This window comes from Plectropomus leopardus, chromosome 11 (genome assembly GCF_026936395.1).
Source record: "Plectropomus leopardus strain MGB_pleo_1.0 chromosome 11, ASM2693639v1, whole genome shotgun sequence".
NCBI lineage: Eukaryota > Metazoa > Chordata > Actinopteri > Perciformes > Serranidae > Plectropomus > Plectropomus leopardus.
Window position 1 is genome coordinate 15,282,550 of NC_142186.1, and position 21,904 is coordinate 15,304,453.

Consider the following 21,904-nt stretch of genomic DNA (forward strand, 5'->3'; position numbering starts at 1 on the left):
TATGACGCAGCACACGGTGAACTGGGTCAGTGAGCATTTAGGTAGGGCACGGATGTCCAACCATTGAATTTTTAATTCCGTCTAAATATGAGTGCCTTCGCTCCCCCGACTCTCTCTCCTGTGGTGTCGAGACCACAGAAGCGAGAAAACTTTCCTCCGTCTAAAGTGTCTCAAGTCTGCTGTCCCCAGTCTCTCCTTGTCACGCATAACTGGTCTTTAAGCGAAAGAGACAGAATTGACTCTGTATGCTGTTTTTTCAGTGAAACTTTAATTAGCATATACTTTCCAGAGTCGTTTCACAGCATTTTGCATAAGAACACTTGCGGGAATCCTGTGTCCCAAAAGTAAATTTCTGTGTTATTTCTATGACCTTGAATGTTTCACTCCAGGCCTTGCTGTTCTAGATAAAAGTGCACTTCAAGCCTTGGAGCTAGTTCCATTAATTAGTATATTTTTTAAAGCTTTTGATTAACGGATCAGTGAGCTAAGACCTGCTGTACTGCTGAGAGTGTGATACTTAATACTTAATAAAATGTAACATTATACCTTCCACTTTTCATATCAACCTGACTATCCACTGTTTTATCAGGCACCAACACAAAGACTGTAGTAAATTTACAGACTGTGTTTTTTCTGCCTCATTAAAATTACAATACCTGCAAAATTCTGTAAAACAAAAGTTATTCTGACATCTATGTTGTGTACATGTATGTATGTGTGTTTCTTTAGTCTGCAGATGTGTGTGAGCAGATCCTTCGGGTAGTGTCTCGCTCCAGTCGACTGGAAGAGTTGGTTCTGGACAACGCAGGGCTCAAAACGTAAGAGTATGCAAACTATTAAAGGGGTACTCCACCAATTTTACATCTCAAGGTTATCGAATTGCTGCCAGAGCTTTGTCAAGCGCGAGAAAACAACTCAAACGTAATCACTTGAGTTATATTAGCTTGAATTTAGACACTACACATTTTTAGCAGAAAACCTCTGTTACAAACTCTCTGTGTTCTCTCTCTCTCTTTCCCAGAAAGAAAGGCTCTAATGAAAGTCACTAAGTTGAATTATGGAAGTGTAGAATCCAAGCTTTATAGAGTTTGACCCATACTAGCAACTAAGGGCTTGTTCAGACTGCTTGAATCCTTTTTTTTTTTTGGCATAGCCAACTTATCGAGATTGAAGTTTGGACAGGAAACAACATAAAATGCAATTTTTGCAAATAAAATCAAAATCACATTTGGAGATGGATTAAAATGTCTTAAATGCTTAAATTGGATTTCAGAGTGTCTTTGGCATCACGCTTAATGTGACACACAACCACAATGTCATATCCAAAGTGACAGAAATGCTGATCAGAATCCATGCTGTGACTAGCAGAGCGCTACAAAGGACACTGTATAGAACAACAGTATGTGGACGGCCGCCAAAAGAAATTCAAGTCAATAACTACGACTTGACAGCATGATTGTTTAGAGGGTGAAATGATGGTCTTCCAACTCTTATGCTTCTGTGTTGGAGAGCCACATCACCAATGTAGTTACTGATGCCTACCTGCCTACCACAGCAACCCATAGTGGTAGCTTGGTGATATCTAGACACTCAGATCCTATCTGATTTAGCCCTTTTTTAAAAAGTCTATCACACATTTGTTTACTTTTGAAAATGCAACACACAAGACTGTAAAAAAGTAAAAAATTCTTCTGGAAATAAGGTAAATGTCATACTGTTATAGATAGAATACCAAAATTCCGACTTTGACATTAATGTGAAGATGAAGCTGAAATGTTGTACACATACCAAACTGAAATTTTGACTTATTATATAAGTAAACACAGGTGTTACTAATAACATTAACAAAATCTCTGTTCTGTTCAAGTGTCCCAATAAGCCATGACAGTGTCAATGTAATCCAGCATGCACAACACCAGGACACTGAAACTGAAGCATCTAAATGGAATTCAGCCATCATTAACATTGTTGTTTACACCTCTGCTTTTCCGACTGTGACATATCAACATGTATTCTGTAAAACAGGCCTTCTAACTTCTCTTCTGCTCTGCTCTCCTGCCTTGGCAAGAAACAGTATTCATGTTACCACAGCTTTTTGACAGGTCGCACACGTACAGAACATTGGTCATACACAGGTAACGGATGCACTCTTTTACACTCTGCAGTGATTTTGCCCAGAAGCTAGCTGCTGCCCTGGCTCACAACCCCAGCTCAGGACTCACCACCATTAATCTTGCCAACAACCCACTGGAGGACCGAGGTACGATATCTGCTCTAATGTCGTCTAATGTACTCGTCTCTGGTCTGTTCTACTCTCCACTGTACTCTGCTCTACACAGCTCTGTTCTACATTAGGTGTGAAAGGTAACTGTCCTACTAAAGTAAAATATAGGGTACATTTAACATTTAGATTTCACTTGCCAACTCTTAAATGTGCAACATTAATTAAGGTATACTACATACAGTTAAGGTTCCTTTGTTTCAGTGCAGTGAGTTCAACAACTTCAATATTTCATCACCTCTATCCTAAGGCCTCTCACTCTATCCAGGACACATGAATTAAATATACATTCCACCAAATATTCAGGCAGGCGCATGTAAACATTTGTCAGATTCCTGGGTCTCACTGATCTCTGGCTTATTTGTCCTCATGTAAAATTTAACATGAGGATTTATTGAAAGTGTTCTTATCTAAAATCAACACCATATTTTTAAATTTTGTTTGTAATGTTGCTTTGATAGACATTTTAACATTTGTCATTTTATTTATGTGTTCAGTTTATCTTTTTTTGTCTGTTCAGTCACTATGAGGAGAATCACTGTCCATGTCTTTCTCCCTCGCTGCAGGTGTCTCCTCCCTGGGTGCTCAGTTTGCCAAACTTCGTTTGGGGCTCAAGCATTTAAACTTCTCCAAAACCTCACTATCACCCAAAGGTATGTGCTGCCCTTTGCATACAGTTTAGAAACACCCAAAACAGGTGGATGATGAATGAAAACATTTGCAGTTTTGAAATTTTCTTGGTTCAGTTCATTAAAATATTAAAAATTAAATTTAATATTGTTATCAGCTGGCTTTCCTGTTTCTGTTTAAATTTATACGCTCCCCTATGATCAGATGCATTTCATATTTTCAACTAATTTGATCGCACCTACTGCTGGGATGCTAATGACACTTAATTTTTGCTCTATTAACACTGTGAGGGAAGATTGAGAGAAATAAAAAAGATGTATTTGTAATGTGTATGTGCAGGGACAATCTGCAAACATGCAAACATGTTTTCATTTGCATAAATGCTGCTTACTAGGCCACTTTTGTTTAATCAGAAGAGACGTAACCTCTTAACTTGATGGAAAAATCCTTCTAAAGTAATGGCTTTTAATGAAACGCTCTGAAGGGGCTGATTGCTTCTCTGCAAAAAAACAAAAATTGCAAAGGGATTTGTAGTCATTCTTGTTATAATTCCTAGATTAAATGTAGCTGCTGTCAACAGTCACTTGCAGGTAAAATTCCTTCTTGGTTCTCACCCAAAGTAAACGCTCCTGCAGCGTCTTTAGGGACCCACTGTAAACATGCTCTGCTCTCAGGCAATCAATAAGGAGCTCTCATATTTCACATTGTAGAGTTAGTGAGAGGCTTGTGCTGCCTAAACTGAGCCCCACTCGTCTAGCCAAAGGCACAATCCATAATCAGAACCCCATAAGCTCAGAGCAAAAGAGAAATTGAGAACATTTTTTTTAGCACTGATTTTGTTTGGTGAAACTCAAGAAGGTCTACCGTTTGATCTTGAATTTTAATTCTAGTTGAATGTAACTTTTTTATATTGAGACATTTGCATCTCTTGGAAATATCTTGAATATAAATGTTTTCTCTCTGTGTGTATTTCTCTAATTGTTCCATTTATCACACTCTTTTATCTCTGTTGTCTAGCTCTGATAAGTCACTTACTTGACAGTCATGCCTTGATTTATGGCTAGTTCAGTGTGTCAGCCATGTGACAGACGTGACACGGGTCAGTCGTGTCACGCACAGAGGGTCGTTTTCTTGTGCACACTGAAATAGAGTTCCTTGCATGCAAAGAAATGCATACACTCACAGTTTCTCAAATAAATCCTCATCATTCGTTTAAGTTCTGCACTTCATGAGCGTGATGTTTTGATTTTGTTGTGCCATATAAAAAAAGTAAGTTCCTCATCCTCAATATATATAGCGTTACATACAAAAAGGTGTAACATCACATTCATATAACTATGAAAAGGCACACTCTTTCACTCTCCATGCATTCACTCTACATTCTGAACCCGTTCTTTCCTGTCTTCACCCACTGCTCATTTCCTCCGCTATTTCCTTCAGTGTGCTGTCAGAACATCAAGTGGAGATTTGAGGGTTGTGATAATGCTGACGCTGCGTGTGTGTTTCAGGGGTGAACAGCCTTTGCCAGTCACTGAGTGCCAACCCGTCCATCCCCAGCAGCCTGGTCCATCTGGACCTCTCAGGGAACGTCCTCCGAGGAGACGACATGCAGGTACAAACACACACAGTTTCCAATCAGTCTTCAAACTAGTAGCAATAACACTCAATTGATTAAAACAGATCAGTGGTTCAGTTGTGTAGAGGCCTTTTCAGACCATTATAAATCACAACTTTGTCTCAATACAGCTCCAGCAGCATCTCCATATCAGTTCAAATAGAGAATTGTCTGTATTTTTGATGGTATTGAAAAACCTAGCTCTGAAATTCCAAATACCCTGGTATATCAAAAACCTTGATACGACCCCAGGCCTAGGATGAAATATGTAAATGGTGGAAAGGTTGGAAAATTGGAAATGAATAGACGCAGGAAAGGGATAATAGACAGTCAACAGTAGAATAACAGAGAGATCATGAAAAAACCCTTAAGTCCACAATAGCTACATAAAGTATGCAGAAGTAAAATCACATGGTTCTAAAACCCATTAGAAAACATTTCTCATGTGGGTCAACAATGCAACATATTCTTCAGGAGTGTATCAGACTGATGTTCCCCTTTGTAACAATGTGTGTCATGTCTTGTTTTACATTTAGCATTTCTACCACTTCCTGGGTCAACCCAACAGCCTGGCAACCCTTGACCTCTCCAACACTGACTGCTCATTGGACCAGGTGAGTCAGCACATGCATTGATGATATCCTGCCAATTAAAAGATAATCAGATAAAGCTATACGTAATAATGGAGAACACATTTTTAATTAAACAAGCCGTTGAGAATAAGAGAATTACTTTCAGTGCACAAAAAACATTTAATTAGAGTTGTCCCACATTATGCAGCATTGTAAAATAAAGTACCAGAACATTAATATTTGTGTTGCAGCCAATGTAATCCAATTGTATACACCCACTCAATCTGTGTTGCTGTCTGCTGCTTGTGAAATGGTCTGAATACCGTATGTGATGTATTGATGTGGGCCTGAGAGCCAAACACAGCTTATTGATTAGCCTGAGATGTAGCCAGCTGTCAGCCTGTCACTGAACATATTGATTAGCTCCTAAATCATATTGTGTTTCTCTCACATGCAACCAGATAAACACACTTTTAAACACACAACACAGATGTAATGCTTTCTTGTGCAAGAAGTTGTAACGTTCAAAACTCATTGATTGCTAAAGCACTTTAAGAAATTACATTTTTATAAAACATCAAATTAAACCAAGATTTGAGACAGTTTATGCAGCTTGGATGTTTTGGTGATTTATTATTTGTGTTTTCCAGGTTTGCTCGGCTCTGCTGCGAGGCTCGGCCCAGCACCTTTCTGTTCTTAACATGTCAAAGAGCATTTTCCCTCACAGGTAAGAACCCCTGTGGGGTTTTGAATATACACTGTGGGGGGTTTTGTTTAAAATATGTTCAAAAAAATCCCCAAACATGTGTAACACAACAATCCTTTCCTTGTATTGCTAATTACTGTGGATGCTTCAAAGGAACCCTAACCCTAACCCTAAGCCAACCCCCACCCCTAAACCCTAACCCCACTAGAGTTAGCCATTTTTCAACCTTTTAAATGTTGAGTTTTTGTACTGTTCCTTTGGAATTCTACACCAAAAACCTCTTCAAAGTGCTAAACTATGACTTTTTTGACATTTGGAACCACAGGTGCTTCTGATTAGCAGATCAGACTTCCATCAGCTCCTGTTTGTTTCTTTGGTATTACTGCAACCACAACAAATTCTACTACTACTACTACTACTACTACTACTACTACTACTACTACTACTACTTTTTTTCTACCACTGCTAGTACCAGCAAACTGGTAATAGTAGTACTTTTGCTACTATGACCTACTGCCACTGCACTTCTAGTAGTACTAATACAACTACTTACACTACTACTGCTGACAATGCTATAGCAGTTCCACTACAATACCTTCTACTAATACTACTATTCTACCACAACTACTGCTACTACTGTTACTACTAGTACTAGTACTGGGACAACTAATTATACTCCTGGTACTGCTATTACTACTACTACTTCTACTAGTAGTTGTACTGGAACAATTGCTACTATTAATACACCTACTTCTACTACTACTGCAATCGCTTCTACTACTGCTACTACTGCTTCTTATACTATTACTATTCCTTGTAGTGACAGATGTACTGCTATTTGTTATACTTCCATGACTACAACTGCTACTACTGTTATTATTAATGCTAGTAGTAGTTCTATCCTTTTTTTGTCAGCTGCAACTTCTGCATACTTTCAGCTACACAAAAACCATTTGAATGTCGAAATGTTATGCTCTTGAAGGACATTTATGACTCAGTTTTTTTCTACATTTCATGCCTCATATGAAACATTTATTATTTTAACCTTTTCAGTTAACATCATCTTCTTCCTTTGACACTCTTCCAGTTCAACTCGCAGCTTCTTCAGTTTAAAGCAGTTCAGCTTTAATTTCTGCCAGTTTTTCAGATATTTTTGGCAATTTGTAATATATTTCTGCATTTTTAGCCATGGTTTTAAACTGATTTCAGCATTAAGCATCCACATGCATGTTCCACAGGAACTGCATTTGCTAGTTTAAAATGTAGTGCTGCTCTGTAGTATCACCTCATACACATAGACCCATTCATGATTGCATCTTTGGCAAAGCTGCTCCCACCTTTGGGGAAAAGAAATATTTAAAATATCTATTTTAAAAGAAATAAAGAAATAATGCATACAGATTTGTCAAAATTTTAAACAAATTTCAAAAAGGGTCAAGTCAGTAACAGGCAATAACAGTCATATATGTATATTAATAGTGGAGGCATGACTAATGATAATGGCAGTAGTAGCTGACGGCAAAGTTTTGAAAATTCATTGGTAAAAATGTGTGGGAACCCTGTGTGTTGATTTAGCTTGTTTCTTACAAGGTTTGTTGATTAAGAGTGCATTTGCATGATTTTCCAAATACCATTACAGACATCCACGCTTATCCACAACTGCCAGCTCCATCCTTTTTTGAGATCAGGGCCTAAATGCTATGGGGATACTGAGTTTCATTCCAAACTTGTTTAATATGAAACAGGTCTAGAATCTCCTGTACATTGTCATCCATTACGTGCCCACTGGAAAATGGGCTGCAGCTGATAGCCCCACTGATGCCTTTCTGGGATTCTCCTTCCTGTCGTCATCAGTGGTGTCTTTTTGCACCCAAAGGCAGATTTGTCCTGAGATGACTGGCTTGTTACAGTAGCTCCTTTTAGCCAAAATTTGTGTCTGTGTGTTGGTGTGTGACACCTGCTGGTGATAAAGTGGCATTACAGACAGGATGTAATACTGAATGGCACAGTGTGTTTGACTGGGTTTGTAAATGTGCGCTATTCAGTTGTGTTTTGAATCTGATTTTTTTTGTGTGTGTGTGTGTGTGTGTGTGTGTGTGTGTGTGTGTGTGTGTGTGTGTCTGTGTGTGTGGTGCAGGTCTTGTGTGTAACAGATGGGTGGTGGGTGGAGTTTTCTTCCCATTATTATCTCTTTTTCCAGTGTGCCTCTAGGGAGTTGAGGACTTCATCAAGGGGAGTAGAGGACGGGAGGGGGGTGGAGAGGGGAGATGAGCAGAGGTGAGAGAGAGGAGGAGGCATGGGGAGAGGAGGAGAGAACAACAGAGAGTAGCTATGGAAGGAGAGAAAGTAAGTAGATAAGGAAGAGATTAGAAATCCCCTCTGAAGACTTTGTTTGTGGAGCAGAAACAGTTTCCTTAGTAGATAAAGCTAAAATGGGTCACAGGCTTTTCGGTCATCATTGAGCCATATATGATGTTGGATTGAAAAAGCTTTTTAAAAAATGTTGGTGACTTGTATTTCAAGTCATTAGTGCATCTGCATTATTTCATTTCCTGCTCTCTTGTTGATTTTGAAGGAAAGGCAAAGAGGTGCCTCCGTCATTCAAGCACTTCTTCAGCAGCGCCATGTCTCTCAGCTCCATCAACGTGTCAGGAACCAAGCTGCCACCAGAGGCCCTCAAGTGAGAGAACAATTCATTCACATTTAATGTGTCTGAGGAGCTTCTGCCCCACATTCTCCGACACTGTACTTTGTGTTCCTCGTCTTCATTTGTTACCTGTACTCCCTTTTAAAGCTGTGCATTGTTAGACTTTGAGGTACATTGAAAGTAAACTTGTCTTGTCAGCTTATATCAGAGGACAGGCACTGCAGCCGTATCTGCACCAACTGGGACACTGCAGTGCAATCTTTTTTACTAAAATTGGTCTTATTATTTTACAAAATTGAACAAAATGGGATAAAATATAACACATCGAGGGGAACTTTGATGATTTTACAATCTACAAAGTTACACCATTAAGAGTTTGCAAAAGTTGAAATAATATACCTTAAAGGGGAACACAACCTAAATTAAGAATTCCAATATGTTACATTTATGGTTTAGGAAAGTTCAATCAATTGTTTGTTTTTTGTTTTTTAAACATTAACAAATTTTAACAGTCTGTTTGACTGGATTTATTTTTTTAACTGCATTTTTTATGCATATTTTTTTCAGAGCTCTCCTGCTTGGCCTAGCCAGTAACCTCAATCTGAAGGACGTGTCTCTAGACCTCAGCTGCTGTGAGGTAAAACTGACAGAATTACACAATGCAGAGTCATTTTCTATTATAAAACATTTTATTTAAAGTCAATATATCTTTTACAATTTCTACATTTGTACCTAGATTGTAAGGGATAATTCCCCAAACAGCTGTGTTGAAATTACTGTCTTAACGTGGCAACTGTAGAGCTGAAGCTCCTCATAATCATTAGAGATGAATATAGGATTTTAAATTTCTGCTGTGACAACAGTGATTTTTTCAGAGCAGTTTTACACACACATTATATTGATGCTGATGTTTATACACATAAACAGTAGGTAAAACAGTTTAAAAACAATGCAGCAAAATACAGTTTAATTCTGGGTAATCAAAGGATTGCAATCAGTAGATTTTAGGAGGGTGCTATTTTCTTTATTGTATTCCTTTATTCTTCCCTGTTTCCAATTCAAACAGTATTTGTGTAAGTGCTCTTGTTAGACAAAGTTGGGAGAGTGTGGTTTTTAATAGTTTGGAGGTAACACTCATCCAATGCAATCAGCTTTTTAGGATCCACTCCAAACCCATTTGACAGGCCAGTGACACCATTAAGAGGCTGTATAATGGAATACTTGGCAGACAGCGGGCGGGGGTGCAACAGAGGGGTGGGGGTGGGAGGAGGCTTAGTTTCCGTTCCTAATTGTTTCATCACAACTCTTACCCACAACGTGCACACACAACACACAGCAGCTCCTCGTCTTCATCTCCCCTGCTAAAACAGAAAAAGAGCTTGCTGCAGATTCAATGGGGCTGCTAAAGATAACACATGAATGCAAATTACACAGGAAATCCAATTCCACATTCCCATAGAAATCTTCCCAAACTGAAGCTGCGGGGGAAATGATGCGTTCCGTCCTTTTTCGGGGTCTTAATGAACTGTTTGGTGGCAGCAGGCCAAATCTCTGCTATGAGTGGGCTGACAGCATGCAAAATAACGACTGTGTGTATGACTCCTGTTGAGTGAGTTTGTGCCCATGGTTGTGAGTCGAAGTATGATCATTAAGCATCTGTGTGTTTTTTGTTGCTGGTAATTGTTGGCGTGGCTTTGACATGCTGTTCTCTCCCCATAATGCTTCTGTAAGCTTGGCCATTGTGTAAGTATAAATGTGCTCACTCTTAATAATTAACATCTCATTCCTCCTCGGTTTTTTTTTGCACATGCCTTATTTTCTGCCGACCCTATTCTTCTCAGGATTCATATTTATTTTCTGGATGATCTGTGTTGTTATTTTAATTATTGTGTCATTTCTATCCCGCATGTTTCCATTATTAGTTATCTGTTAGACAGCGATCTTTAATATTTTCATATTAAAACATGTCTTTTTAATGTTGTCAAACTCATTGATACATTAGACACTTTGTTTGATACCATGTGTTTAAAACAGACAATCTCAGTTTTTTTATATATTCACTTGTTTCAAAATTACCAAAGCTATTAAAAGAAAGATCTACAATCAAATTTTCAACGCAAATTTTCTATTCACATTAATACAAATGTATTGGTATTTGTTCAGTGACTTTTCTGTATCAGCACTGTGTGCAGGTTCTTAATTTTAAAAAAAAGAAAGGGAAAAATTACGCAACGTGTGATAGCAATCACAATAATACAATAAATTCAATAAACACAAATAGCTAGCAGCAATGTCTCTCAAAAGTTATAAATGGCATAAAAACAGTAAAAAAAAAAAAAAAGATTAAAAAAATAAATCGGAAACAGGACCTATTTAATCCAAATGATCCTTTGTGAACCCAGGGGTTTTTCTTTTCTTTTTGCGGTTTTACTGAAATAGCTGTGAAAAAAAATTTATATTTGAAGTACAACATTTTGGCATAGTGACAATATTACTTCCTCTGTTGTTTCCAGAGCTGCACACATATTTCTGCTGTATAATCAGTTCTGAAATCTCACACCCATTTGTACAAACATTTGCACAGTGAATGCCTTTGTGGAAGCTCTGTGACATTTTGCGGCCATGCGGCAGGATCCACCAAAAAGCTGTGTAATTTCAGTGCAGGCGCCAGTTACGGAGTCATGTATTCAAACTGTTTCAAGCTCTAGTAACCTGTACTTTAGTAAACAACCAGGCTGCATGTTACCTGGTGTCTCATGTGTTATATGTGTGAGTGTGTAATTGTCTTTAAAATTTGCTCTCCTGTGTTTATAGTTGCGATCAGGAGGTTCTCAGATACTTGAAGGTTGTATTGCTGAGATCCCAAACATCTCCAGTCTAGACATCTCTGACAACGGTGAGATTGCAGCTTCCATGCATACTGTGCTATAAATCAGCTTTTTAGCCTAACCTAATTCTTAATGAGTCCTCAGTATGCAACTATCAAAATCAATTACATTCAATCAATGTTATTATCATTTCTAACCTATTCCTTCACCCTTTAGGTCTGGACTCAGACCTGTCCACTCTGCTGGTGTGGTTGGCCAAGAACCGATCCATCAGACATCTGTCTCTGGGGAAGAACTTCAACAACATCAAATCCAAGTAAGTATACAATACAGGAGGAGAGGGTGCACAGCTGACGTGTATAGTACGGGGCTGTGAGAGAAACCTTAGTTTACCCTTAGTGTTATTATCATGCTCTCAATATCTATTTTCTTCCTGTCTTTCCTCTACCTGACTCAGAAACCTCGCTCCAGTGTTGGACAGCCTAGTCCATATGATTCAGGAAGAGGAGTCGGTGAGTTTTTAACTTACATCTCCCTCCGGTTTTGCACAGAATGGTAGATAGATGCTGAAAGAGAATGTCCTCCAAACAGACGCCTCAATTTGAAATTACATATCAGACAGCACACAGCTGAAGCAAATCACTGAATCTCCACCAGCTGCTCCACAACTGACCTTTGACCTCTTCATCAGAGGCCGTGTGATAACAATCACCCTACAGTGATCAGTTACATATCACATTAAACTGAAACCATGTGGTTTATAAGAGCTGTACCCAAATATTCATACTATTTTTACTCATAGGAAGGGTCAGTTGCAGAAATTCAGGTCACTACAGAGCTATAAAGGAAAACACCAAAGAACAGTGTATTTTGAAAACAACAGAGTAATTAAAATGACAAAAAACATAACTTTTTATCACCCTACTGTTTGCTGATGATCACCACCTCTATCCATATTTCATGAATTACTGAGTGATGATAGCTTAGCTTCTACAATCAATGTCTAAAGGAGGAGTTATTTTGATAGTATGAGAAGGTAGGTAAGCTATCATTTTCTTCCTTTGCTGAGCAGTGAAACGAAAGGATCTTCTCCAGCTCCTAGCCATCTCCCCTCCTCTCTGCCCCTCAATCTATCTCGCTCGATTTATCTCTCTCACCAGCATGGGAGCGGTAACAAATGTTGCCCTGGTGCCTGCCCTTTTTTGTCTTCTACAGAAGTGGTTGTGCTCGATTGATGGTCCTGTTGAGCAGCACTGTGCTGGATTGGTCTCTTGGTGCTGGCTGTCTGTGTGGGTTTATGTCATTATGTGTATGTGAAGATAGCATGTGTGCATGAGCCAGTTATCTGGCTGCGCATGTGGGATACACAGAGAGAAGGAAGATGGGAAAAACTTGATGGACGAGTAGTCAGGTACTGAAAAGTGATTTGCAGAGGTTAAAGGTTGTAGGTCAAAATGTCTTCATTAAGGATGGATATTTAGGCATTAAAAGACATAGGGAGGTGAGAAAGGAGGTGGCAGATTGTTGTTTTTGTGGCATGGGGCAGCTTATCACAGAGAAGTGCCTGCTAAATAAAAAAAGCTGTGGTGCAGAGATTTCTGGACTCTACAGCAGCATGAATATCCCAAAATGAGTTGCAGGAAATACAATGTTCATCAAGAGCAGCAACCCTAGGCAGCTTTGTAACCTCAGTTACGTTTCACTTTAAGTGTGAATATAAGATTTCATTTTACTCGACATAATATATATATAATAAATTTTTTTTCAAAAGGTATATTATGCAAGAATTTAGTAAAATTCAATGTGTAGACAAATACAGTGTCAATAATAAAGTGACGCCTCTCAGTCGTCACTTATGACCTGCTAGAAGTGTGTGTCGTATATTTTACTGCACAGACTCTGCCCTCTATCCTTGGGACATTTGTGGGTTTGTACCCCCACAGCACTCAGGTAGGGTCAAGATTTAAAGAATAATAGTGACCAGGTGCCTGACTGTAAATAGCAGGCGTTCAAGAGACAGCGCTGAACAAAACACAAATTTAACAAGGCAAAACACCAAAGAAAGTGAATCTGGAGTTGGCGTTTACTTTTACTTTTACCGGCCTGTGTGTTTAAAAACAATAGCCCATAATCCTGCATACTATACCTTTAAATTGCAGGTTGGGCTGAGGTTGGCCCGTGTTACCATGGTTATGTGTCTCCAACCGGTTAAAAGGCTCTCAGGAAGTGATGGGGTAATAACAGCTCAGTGCAAAAAAAATGCATATTCTACTACTGATAAGTCACACAAAAATGCATGCTGAACAATAGTTGACAAATTGAGTATGTAATACATTGTATGCAATTTTCGACGCAGCGCTGGATTATTTCTTGGCTGGGGATAGTAACCCTAACCTGGTTGGAAACTTTAAGGTGAGGATGAGACAGCAGGAATTTCTCCTAGCCAAGAAATATTCCCCTGGAGAAAAATAAAATGGGAATGGGCAAAACAAACGAAGAAATCCCCTATATTGCTCTTACATTACAATGTGTAACATATCAGCACAAACAAATCAGAAAGAGCACCATTCTCCACTCTCCCGAGCTGTTGCAGACTTGAGTGGAGAGATAAGATGTGCAATTGCTGCACATACACTGCAGGATAAATGAGTTTCAGCAGAATATTAATCACCATTCATCATTTTACCGACATTCATGATAGAGATCAATTTGTCTGTGGTATAAGGTCACTTTTATTTGCATGTCTTGGATTACAATTTCTCATTTTCTTGGTCTTATTAAACACGACGTGTATGCATACCCAGGGAAATTATGTCACAATTTTAGTAATTAATAACGGCTGAGAATCAGAGCTGCCAAAAGTCATGAACTTCATGGAGAGGGACAGGACTTGTAATTACTTTTGTTGGCTCAAAATACAGATGTTGCCATTATATGCTTCCCCTTCTACATTTACTGCTACAACCAGATAGTTTTGGTGCACTGGTTTTCTGTGCTACAGTTGGACATTCTGCTATTCTGCTTTAGCTGTTGTTAACCCAGTGAAATCTCCTTCTAGACTTTACATCACTGGAAAGAGAATTAGCTACCATGGCTACTGATCCATAAACTTGTACCTATTTAAGTCTGCATGTTTAATGTTTGCTCAGTGTCCCACAGGAGCACATGCAGGCTGTTACTAATCCTCTCTGCATAAGACATAAAAAAAGTAATTTTCTGTCTTTATAACCATGTTGATGCTTTTCCTCCACACATACATTGCTGCCCAAAATAATCTGCTATAAAATACCCCTCACTTTATCACTCTCCTTTAAAGACAAAAGCTCTGTTGGAGAGGAACTCCAACATCATTCAGATCTCTTTGGGAGTGTGTCATGCAGTGACTTTTTTTTATGTCATACTATACTATGACTACATAATGTACGGTTTTTGGATGTCAACTTTTATTACGACTTTTTTTAATGGTTGTTTGAGCGACATACTATAAATTGACGATTTTATGCTATTTTGTTGTACAAGATATAGTATGACTTTTTTCCCACAACATCCTTTAGTGTGACTTTTTTGTGATGTTTTGGACAACATACTGTAGTATGCCAATTTTGGATATTTTGGACTATGTACTATCCTATGATTTTTTTAATGCTATTTTTGATAAAGTATAGTATAACTTTTTATTTTTGTTTTGAACAAAATACTATTCTAAGACATTATATGGTAATTAAGATGACAAATGTACTATGATTGTGATATTTCTGATGACATACTATGACTTTTTTTTTTTTTTACATATTTTGAACATGTTATACTATGAGTTATGAGGATGTGATGGGTGTCATGATGTAGTGTGCCTTTTTTAGTACGTTATCCAGTATGTCTTCCGAAATTAAATAAAAAAGTAACATGGAAGTTTATTGTCCAAAAAAGCATAAAAAATCATAAGATAGTATGTCATCCAAAATTGCACAAAAAAAGTCATACTATAGTATGTCATCCAAAATTGCGCAAAAAAGTCTGACAAACTAAATTCAAATCAAACCGTGACCTAATAACAAAGAGATCACAACAACTCATTCAATAGCATTACATCAATATATGGTACACACGATATGATGAAAGACAAAGTGAACAGTCTTGCTCAGCCTGAACTTATGTCCTAATGTTAAACCCAGTTGTTACTTGCCAATCTAGGGTTTTTTTATTTTTTGGGGGATTGCTGGCTGAAGAAAGGGTTGATTCTGGCCGTTTTTGCAACATCCTATGCTATGGTGTGTCTCAACATGCTATTTTATGTGGTTTAATGTGGTTTTCAGCTGTTTTTTGGACACGTAATATTTTGACATTTTTGCTATACTATAGAATGGCATTTTCGGTGGATTTTTTGACATGCTATTTCATGGTGTTTTTGCCCATTTTTGCAACATCCTATGCTATGGCGCCTCTCGGCACCCTATTTTATGCGGTTTTCATCTGTTTTTGGGATGTCATATTTGACAATTTTTTTTCCATACTATAGTATGTTATTTTCGGTTCTTTCTTCGACATGCTATATTATGGTGTTCTGGGACGTTTTTGCAACATTTTATTCTATAGCATGTCTTGGCATGCTATTTTATGCAGTTTTCACCTTTTTTTGGAGTTTTTGGGACACGGCCTATTTTGACAATTTTTGCCATACTATACTATGGCATTTTCAGCTGTTTTTTTTTTCTCCAAAATCCTATATAATGGTGTTTTGGGCTGTTTTTGCAAAATTCTATGCTATGGCGTGTCTCGGCATGCTATTTAATAAGGATTTCAGCTGTTTTTGGGACATTTCGTATTTTGACATTTTTTACCATACTACAGTATGCCATATTCAGCTGTTTTTTCAATATGCTATATTATGGTGTTCTTGGCTTTTTTTTTTGCAACATTTTATGCTATGGTGTGTCCTACGCACACTATTTTATGTTGCTTTCAGCTGTTTTCGGAACATGTCATATTTTGGCATTTATGCCATACTATAGTATGCCATTTTTGGCTGTTTTTTCAATATGCTATGTTGTGGTAATTTGGGCTGTACCATATTATGGCAAAAACATCAAAATATAACATGTCCAAAAAACTGGTGAAAACCACATTAAAGCACATAACATAGCATGCCAAAACACGCCATAGCAAAGAATGTTGCAAAATCTACCAAAAACACCTTGAAATAGCATGTTGAAAATTTCACCAAAATTGCAAGGCTATAGTATGGCAAAGATGTCAAAATATGTCCAAAGAAAAGCTGAAAACCAAATTAAAGCACATGAAGTAACGTGCTGAGACACGCCATAGCAAAGGACGTTACAAAAATGGCAGAAAACACCATAAAATAATATGCTATTTGGGAATCCCCAAAAATGCAGGGCTATAGTATGGCATAAAATGTCAAAAATGACATGTCCTAAAACCAGTTTTAAACACCTCAAAACAGCATTAAATAGAGTGCTAAGACACGCCACAGTATAGAATGTTGCAAAAAAGGCAAAAAACGCCATAATAATGCATGTTGAAAAATGACTGAAAAAGCAAGTCAGTTCCATGGCAAAAAAATTCAATAAATGACGTGTCCCAAAAACAGTTTGAAACACCTCAGAACAGCATATAATAACACCCTAAGGCATGCGATAGCATAAAATATTGCAAAAACAGCCAAAAACACAATAATACCGAATGTTGAAAAAATCACCGAAAAGACAAGGCTATAGTATGGCAAAAAATGTCAAAAATGCCATGTCACAAAAACAATTTAAAACACCTCAAATCAACACAAAATAGCATGCCGAGGCACGCCATAGCAGAGTGAACAGCATAAAATAACGCCGTAAGGCATGCGATAGAATAAAATATTGCAAAAACAGCCAAAAACACAATAATACCGAATGTTGAAAAAATTAACGAAAAGGCAAAGCTATAGTATGGAAAAAAATGTCAAAAATGGCATGTCACAAAAACAGTTTAAAACACCTCAAAACAGCATAAAATAGCGTACCGAGAGAAGCTAAAGCATAAAATTATACAAAAACGTCCCAAAACACGATAATAATGCATGTTGAAAAAATGACCGAAAAGGCAAGGCTATAGTATGGCAAAAATTTGTCAAAAATGCCATGTCACAAAAACAGTTTAAAACACCTCAAAACAGCATAAAATGCCGTGCTGAGGACCGCCATGGCATAGAATGTTGCAAGAACGGCCAAAAACGCCATAATAATGCATGTTGAAAAAATGACAAAAAAGGCAAGGCTATAGTATGGCAAAAAATGTCAAAAATGCCATGTCACAAAAACAGTTTAAAACATCTCAAAACATCATAAAATGTCGTGCTGAGACATGTTAAAGCATAGAATAATGCAAAAAGGGCCAAAAACACCATAATAATGCATGTTGAAAAAATGACAAAAAAGGCAAGGCTATAGTATGGCAAAAAATGTCAAAAATGACATGTCACAAAAACAGTTTGAAACACCTCAAAACAGCATAAAATAGAGTCCCAAGGCACGCTAAAGCATGGAATAATGCAAAAACGGCCAGAAACACCACAATAATGCATGTTGAAAAAATGACAAAAAAGGCAAGGCTATAGTATGGCAAAACATGTCAAAAATGCCATGTCACAAAAACAGTTTGAAACACCTCAAAACAGCATAAAATAGAGTCCCAAGGCACGCTAAAGCATAGAATAATGCAAAAACGGCCAAAAACACCATAATAATGCATGTTGAAAAAATGACCGAAAAGGCAAGGCTATAGTATGTCAAAAAATGTCAAAAACGCCATGTGACAAAAACAATTTAAAACACCTCAAAACATTAGAAAATAGAATCCCAAGACACGCTAAAGCATAGAATAATGCAAAAACGGCCAAAAACATCATAATAATGCATGTTGAAAAAATGACCGAAAAGGCAAGGCTATAGTATGGCAAAAAATGTCAAAAATGCCATGTCACAAAAACAGTTTAAAACACCTCAAAACATTAGAAAATAGAATCCCAAGACACGCTAAAGCATAGAATAATGCAAAAACGGCCAAAAACACCATAATAATGCATGTTGAAAAAATGACCGAAAAGGCAAGGCTATAGTATGGCAAAAAATGGCAAAAATGCCATGTCACAAAAACAGTTTAAAACACCTCAAAACATCATAAAATGTCGTGCTTAGACTTAGACACGTTTATTTATCCCACTTGTGGGAAATTCACTTGTCACAGCAGCCGTGTGTACAGAAAATAAAAATATATGTAAAATATCAATATATACAAAAATATAAAATATGAAATGTACAATAGTGCAAAAAATAGGCAAAAAATAGGCATGTGTCAAGGAAAACAAAAATGTACAGGTTGTAATACAAGAGGTCAGAGAGTGCAACTTTTATTGTAGTGAGTCCAGGTTAATGTTGGCTCAGGCTGGTGTTGTATAGCCTGATGGCCGATGGAAAGAAGGACCTGCGGTAGCGTTCCTTCCTGCAGCTTGGGTACCGCAGTCTGCTGCTGAAGGAGCTGCACAGGTCTCCCACAGTTTCATGAAGGGGGTGAGAGGGGTTGTCCATGATGGATGTCAGCCTGGCCAACGTCCTCCTCTCACCCACCTCCTCGATGGAGTCCAGGGGACAGTCCAAGACTGAGCTGGCCCTCCTGACCAGCTTGTTCAGTCTCTTCCTGTCCCGCTCTGTGCTTCCACTGCCCCAGCAGACCACAGCATAGGAGATGGCTGATGCCACCACCGAGTCGTAAAATGTCCTTAACAGAGTCCTGCTCACACCGAAAGACCTCAGTCTCCTCAGCAGGTGGAGACAACTCTGGCCAGTGTGCTGAGACATGCTAAAGCATTGAATAATGCAAAAAGGGCCCAAAACACCATAATAATGCATGTTGAAAAAATGACCGAAAAGGCAAGGCTATAGTATGGCAAAAAATGTCAAAAATGCCATGTCACAAAAACAATTTAAAACACCTCAAAACAGCATAAAATAGAATCCCAAGGCACGCTAAAGCATAGAATAATGCAAAAACGGCCAAAAACAGCATAATAATGCATGTTGAAAAAATGACCGAAAAGGCAAGGCGATAGTATGGCAAAAAATGTCAAAAACGCCATGTCACAAAAACAATTTAAAACACCTCAAAACAGCATAAAATAGAGTCCCAAGGCACGCTAAAGCATAGAATAATGCAAAAACGGCCAAAAACACCATAATAATGCATGTTGAAAAAATGACCGAAAAGGCAAGGCTATAGTATGGCAAAAAATGTCAAAAATGCCATGTCACAAAAACAGTTTAAAACACCTCAAAACAGCATAAAATACCATGCTTAGGCACGCCATGGCATAGAATGTTGGAAAAATGGCCAAAAACACCATAATAATGCATGTTGAAAAAATGACAAAAAAGGCAAGGCTATAGTATGGCAAAAAATTGCAAAAATGATATGTCACAAAAACAGTTTTAAAAACCTCAAAACAGCAAAAAATAGAATCCCAAGGCACGCTAAAGCATAGAATAATGCAACAACAGCCAAAAACACCACAATAATGCATGTTGAAAAAATGACAAAAAAGGCAAGGCTATAGCATGGCAAAAAATGTCAAAAATGCCATGTCACAAAAACAGTTTAAAACACCTCAAAACAGCATAAAATAGAGTCCCAAGGCACGCTAAAGCATAGAATAATGCAAAAAGGGCCAAAAACACCATAATAATGCATGTTGAAAAAATGACCGAAAAGGCAAGGCTATAGTATGGCAAAAAATGTCAAAAATGCCATGTCACAAAAACAATTTAAACACCTCAAAACAGCATAAAATACCGTGCTGAGGCACGCCAAAGCATAGAATGTTGCAAAAACGGCCAAAGACACCACAATAATGCATATTGAAAAAAATGATCGAAAAGGCAAGGCTATAGTATGGCAAAAAATTGTCAAAAATGACATGTCACAAAAACAGTTCAAAACACCTCAAAACAGCAGAAAATAGTGTACCGAGAGAAGCTAAAGCATAGAATGTTGCAAAAATGGCCTAGAACACCATAATAATGCATGTTGAAAAAATGACCGAAAAGGCAAGGCTATAGTATGGCAAAAATTGTTAAAAATGCCATGTCACAAAAACAGTTTAAAACACCTCAAAACAGCATAAAATAGAGTCCCAATGCAAGCTAAAGCATAGAATAATGCAAAAAGGGCCAAAATAACCATAATAATGCATGTTGAAAAAATGACCGAAAAGGCAAGGCTATAGTATGGCAAAAAATGTCAAAAATGCCATGTCACAAAAACAATTTAAAACACCTCAAAACATCATAAAATAGAATCCCAAGGCACGCTAAAGCATAGAATAATGCAAAAACGTCCAAAAACACCATAATAATGCATGTTGAAAAAATGACAAAAAAGGCAAGGCTATAGTATGGCAAAAAATTTCAAAAATGCCATGTCACAAAAACAGTTTAAAACACCTCAAAACAGCATAAAATAGAGTCCCAAAGCACGCTAAAGCATAGAATAATGCAAAAATGGCCAAAATAACCATAATAATGCATGTTGAAAAAATGACAGAAAAGGCAAGGCTATAGTATGGCAAAAAATGTCAAAAATGCCATGTCACAAAAACAGTTTAAAACACCTGAAAACAGCATAAAATACCGTGCTGAGGCACGCCATGGCATAGAATGTTGCAAAAACGGCCAAAAACACCATAATAATGCATGTTGAAAAAATGACCGAAAAGGCAAGGCTATAGTATGGCAAAAAATGGCAAAAATGCCATGTCACAAAAACAGTTTAAAACACCTCAAAACAGCATAAAATAGTGTACCAAGGCACGCTAAAGCATAGAATTTTGCAAAAATGGCCAAAATAACCACAATAATGCATGTTGAAAAAATGACCGAAAAGGCAAGGCTATAGTATGGCAAAAAATTTCAAAAATGCCATGTCACAAAAACAATTTAAAACACCTCAAAACAGCATAAAATGCCGTGCTGAGGCACGCCATGGCATAGAATGTTGCAAAAATGGCCCAAAACACCATAATAATGCATGTTGAAAAAATGACAAAAAAGGCAAGGCTATAGTATGGCAAAAATGTCAAAATGCCATGTCACAAAAACAGTTTAAAACACCTCAAAACATCATAAAATAGAATCCCAAGGCACGCTAAAGCATAGAATAATGCAAAAATGGCCCAAAACACCATAATAATGCATGTTGAAAAAATGACAAAAAAGGCAAGGCTATAGTATGGCAAAAAATGGCAAAAATGCCATGTCACAAAAACAGTTTAAAACACCTCAAAACAGCATAAAATAGTGTACCGAGAGAAGCTAAAGTATAAAATTATACAAAAACGGCCCAAAACACCATAATAATGCATGTTGAAAAAATGACAAAAAAGGCAAGGCTATAGTATGGCAAAAAATGGCAAAAATGCCATGTCACAAAAACAGTTTAAAACACCTCAAAACAGCATAAAATAGTGTACCGAGAGAAGCTAAAGTATAAAATTATACAAAAACGGCCCAAAACACCATAATAATGCATGTTGAAAAAATGACCGAAAAGGCAAGGCTATAGTATGGCAAAAAATGTCA

At 37.6% G+C, this 21,904-nt stretch overlaps 1 protein-coding gene across 2 annotated transcripts in view; it reads left to right on the forward strand.

Moving 5' to 3' along the window:
- LOC121945717 (F-actin-uncapping protein LRRC16A-like) overlaps positions 1 to 21,904 on the forward strand; it is a 109,186-nt gene that overhangs the window by 45,725 nt on the left and 41,557 nt on the right. For both annotated transcript variants that reach the window (XM_042490014.2, XM_042490015.2), the window contains exons 10-20: positions 730 to 818; positions 2,166 to 2,260; positions 2,848 to 2,934; positions 4,420 to 4,523; positions 5,063 to 5,140; positions 5,749 to 5,825; positions 8,380 to 8,484; positions 9,019 to 9,088; positions 11,266 to 11,347; positions 11,496 to 11,595; positions 11,737 to 11,791. In XM_042490014.2, coding sequence (XP_042345948.2) covers positions 730 to 818; positions 2,166 to 2,260; positions 2,848 to 2,934; positions 4,420 to 4,523; positions 5,063 to 5,140; positions 5,749 to 5,825; positions 8,380 to 8,484; positions 9,019 to 9,088; positions 11,266 to 11,347; positions 11,496 to 11,595; positions 11,737 to 11,791 — 942 coding nt within the window. The remainder of the gene's footprint in view (positions 1 to 729; positions 819 to 2,165; positions 2,261 to 2,847; positions 2,935 to 4,419; positions 4,524 to 5,062; positions 5,141 to 5,748; positions 5,826 to 8,379; positions 8,485 to 9,018; positions 9,089 to 11,265; positions 11,348 to 11,495; positions 11,596 to 11,736; positions 11,792 to 21,904) is intronic.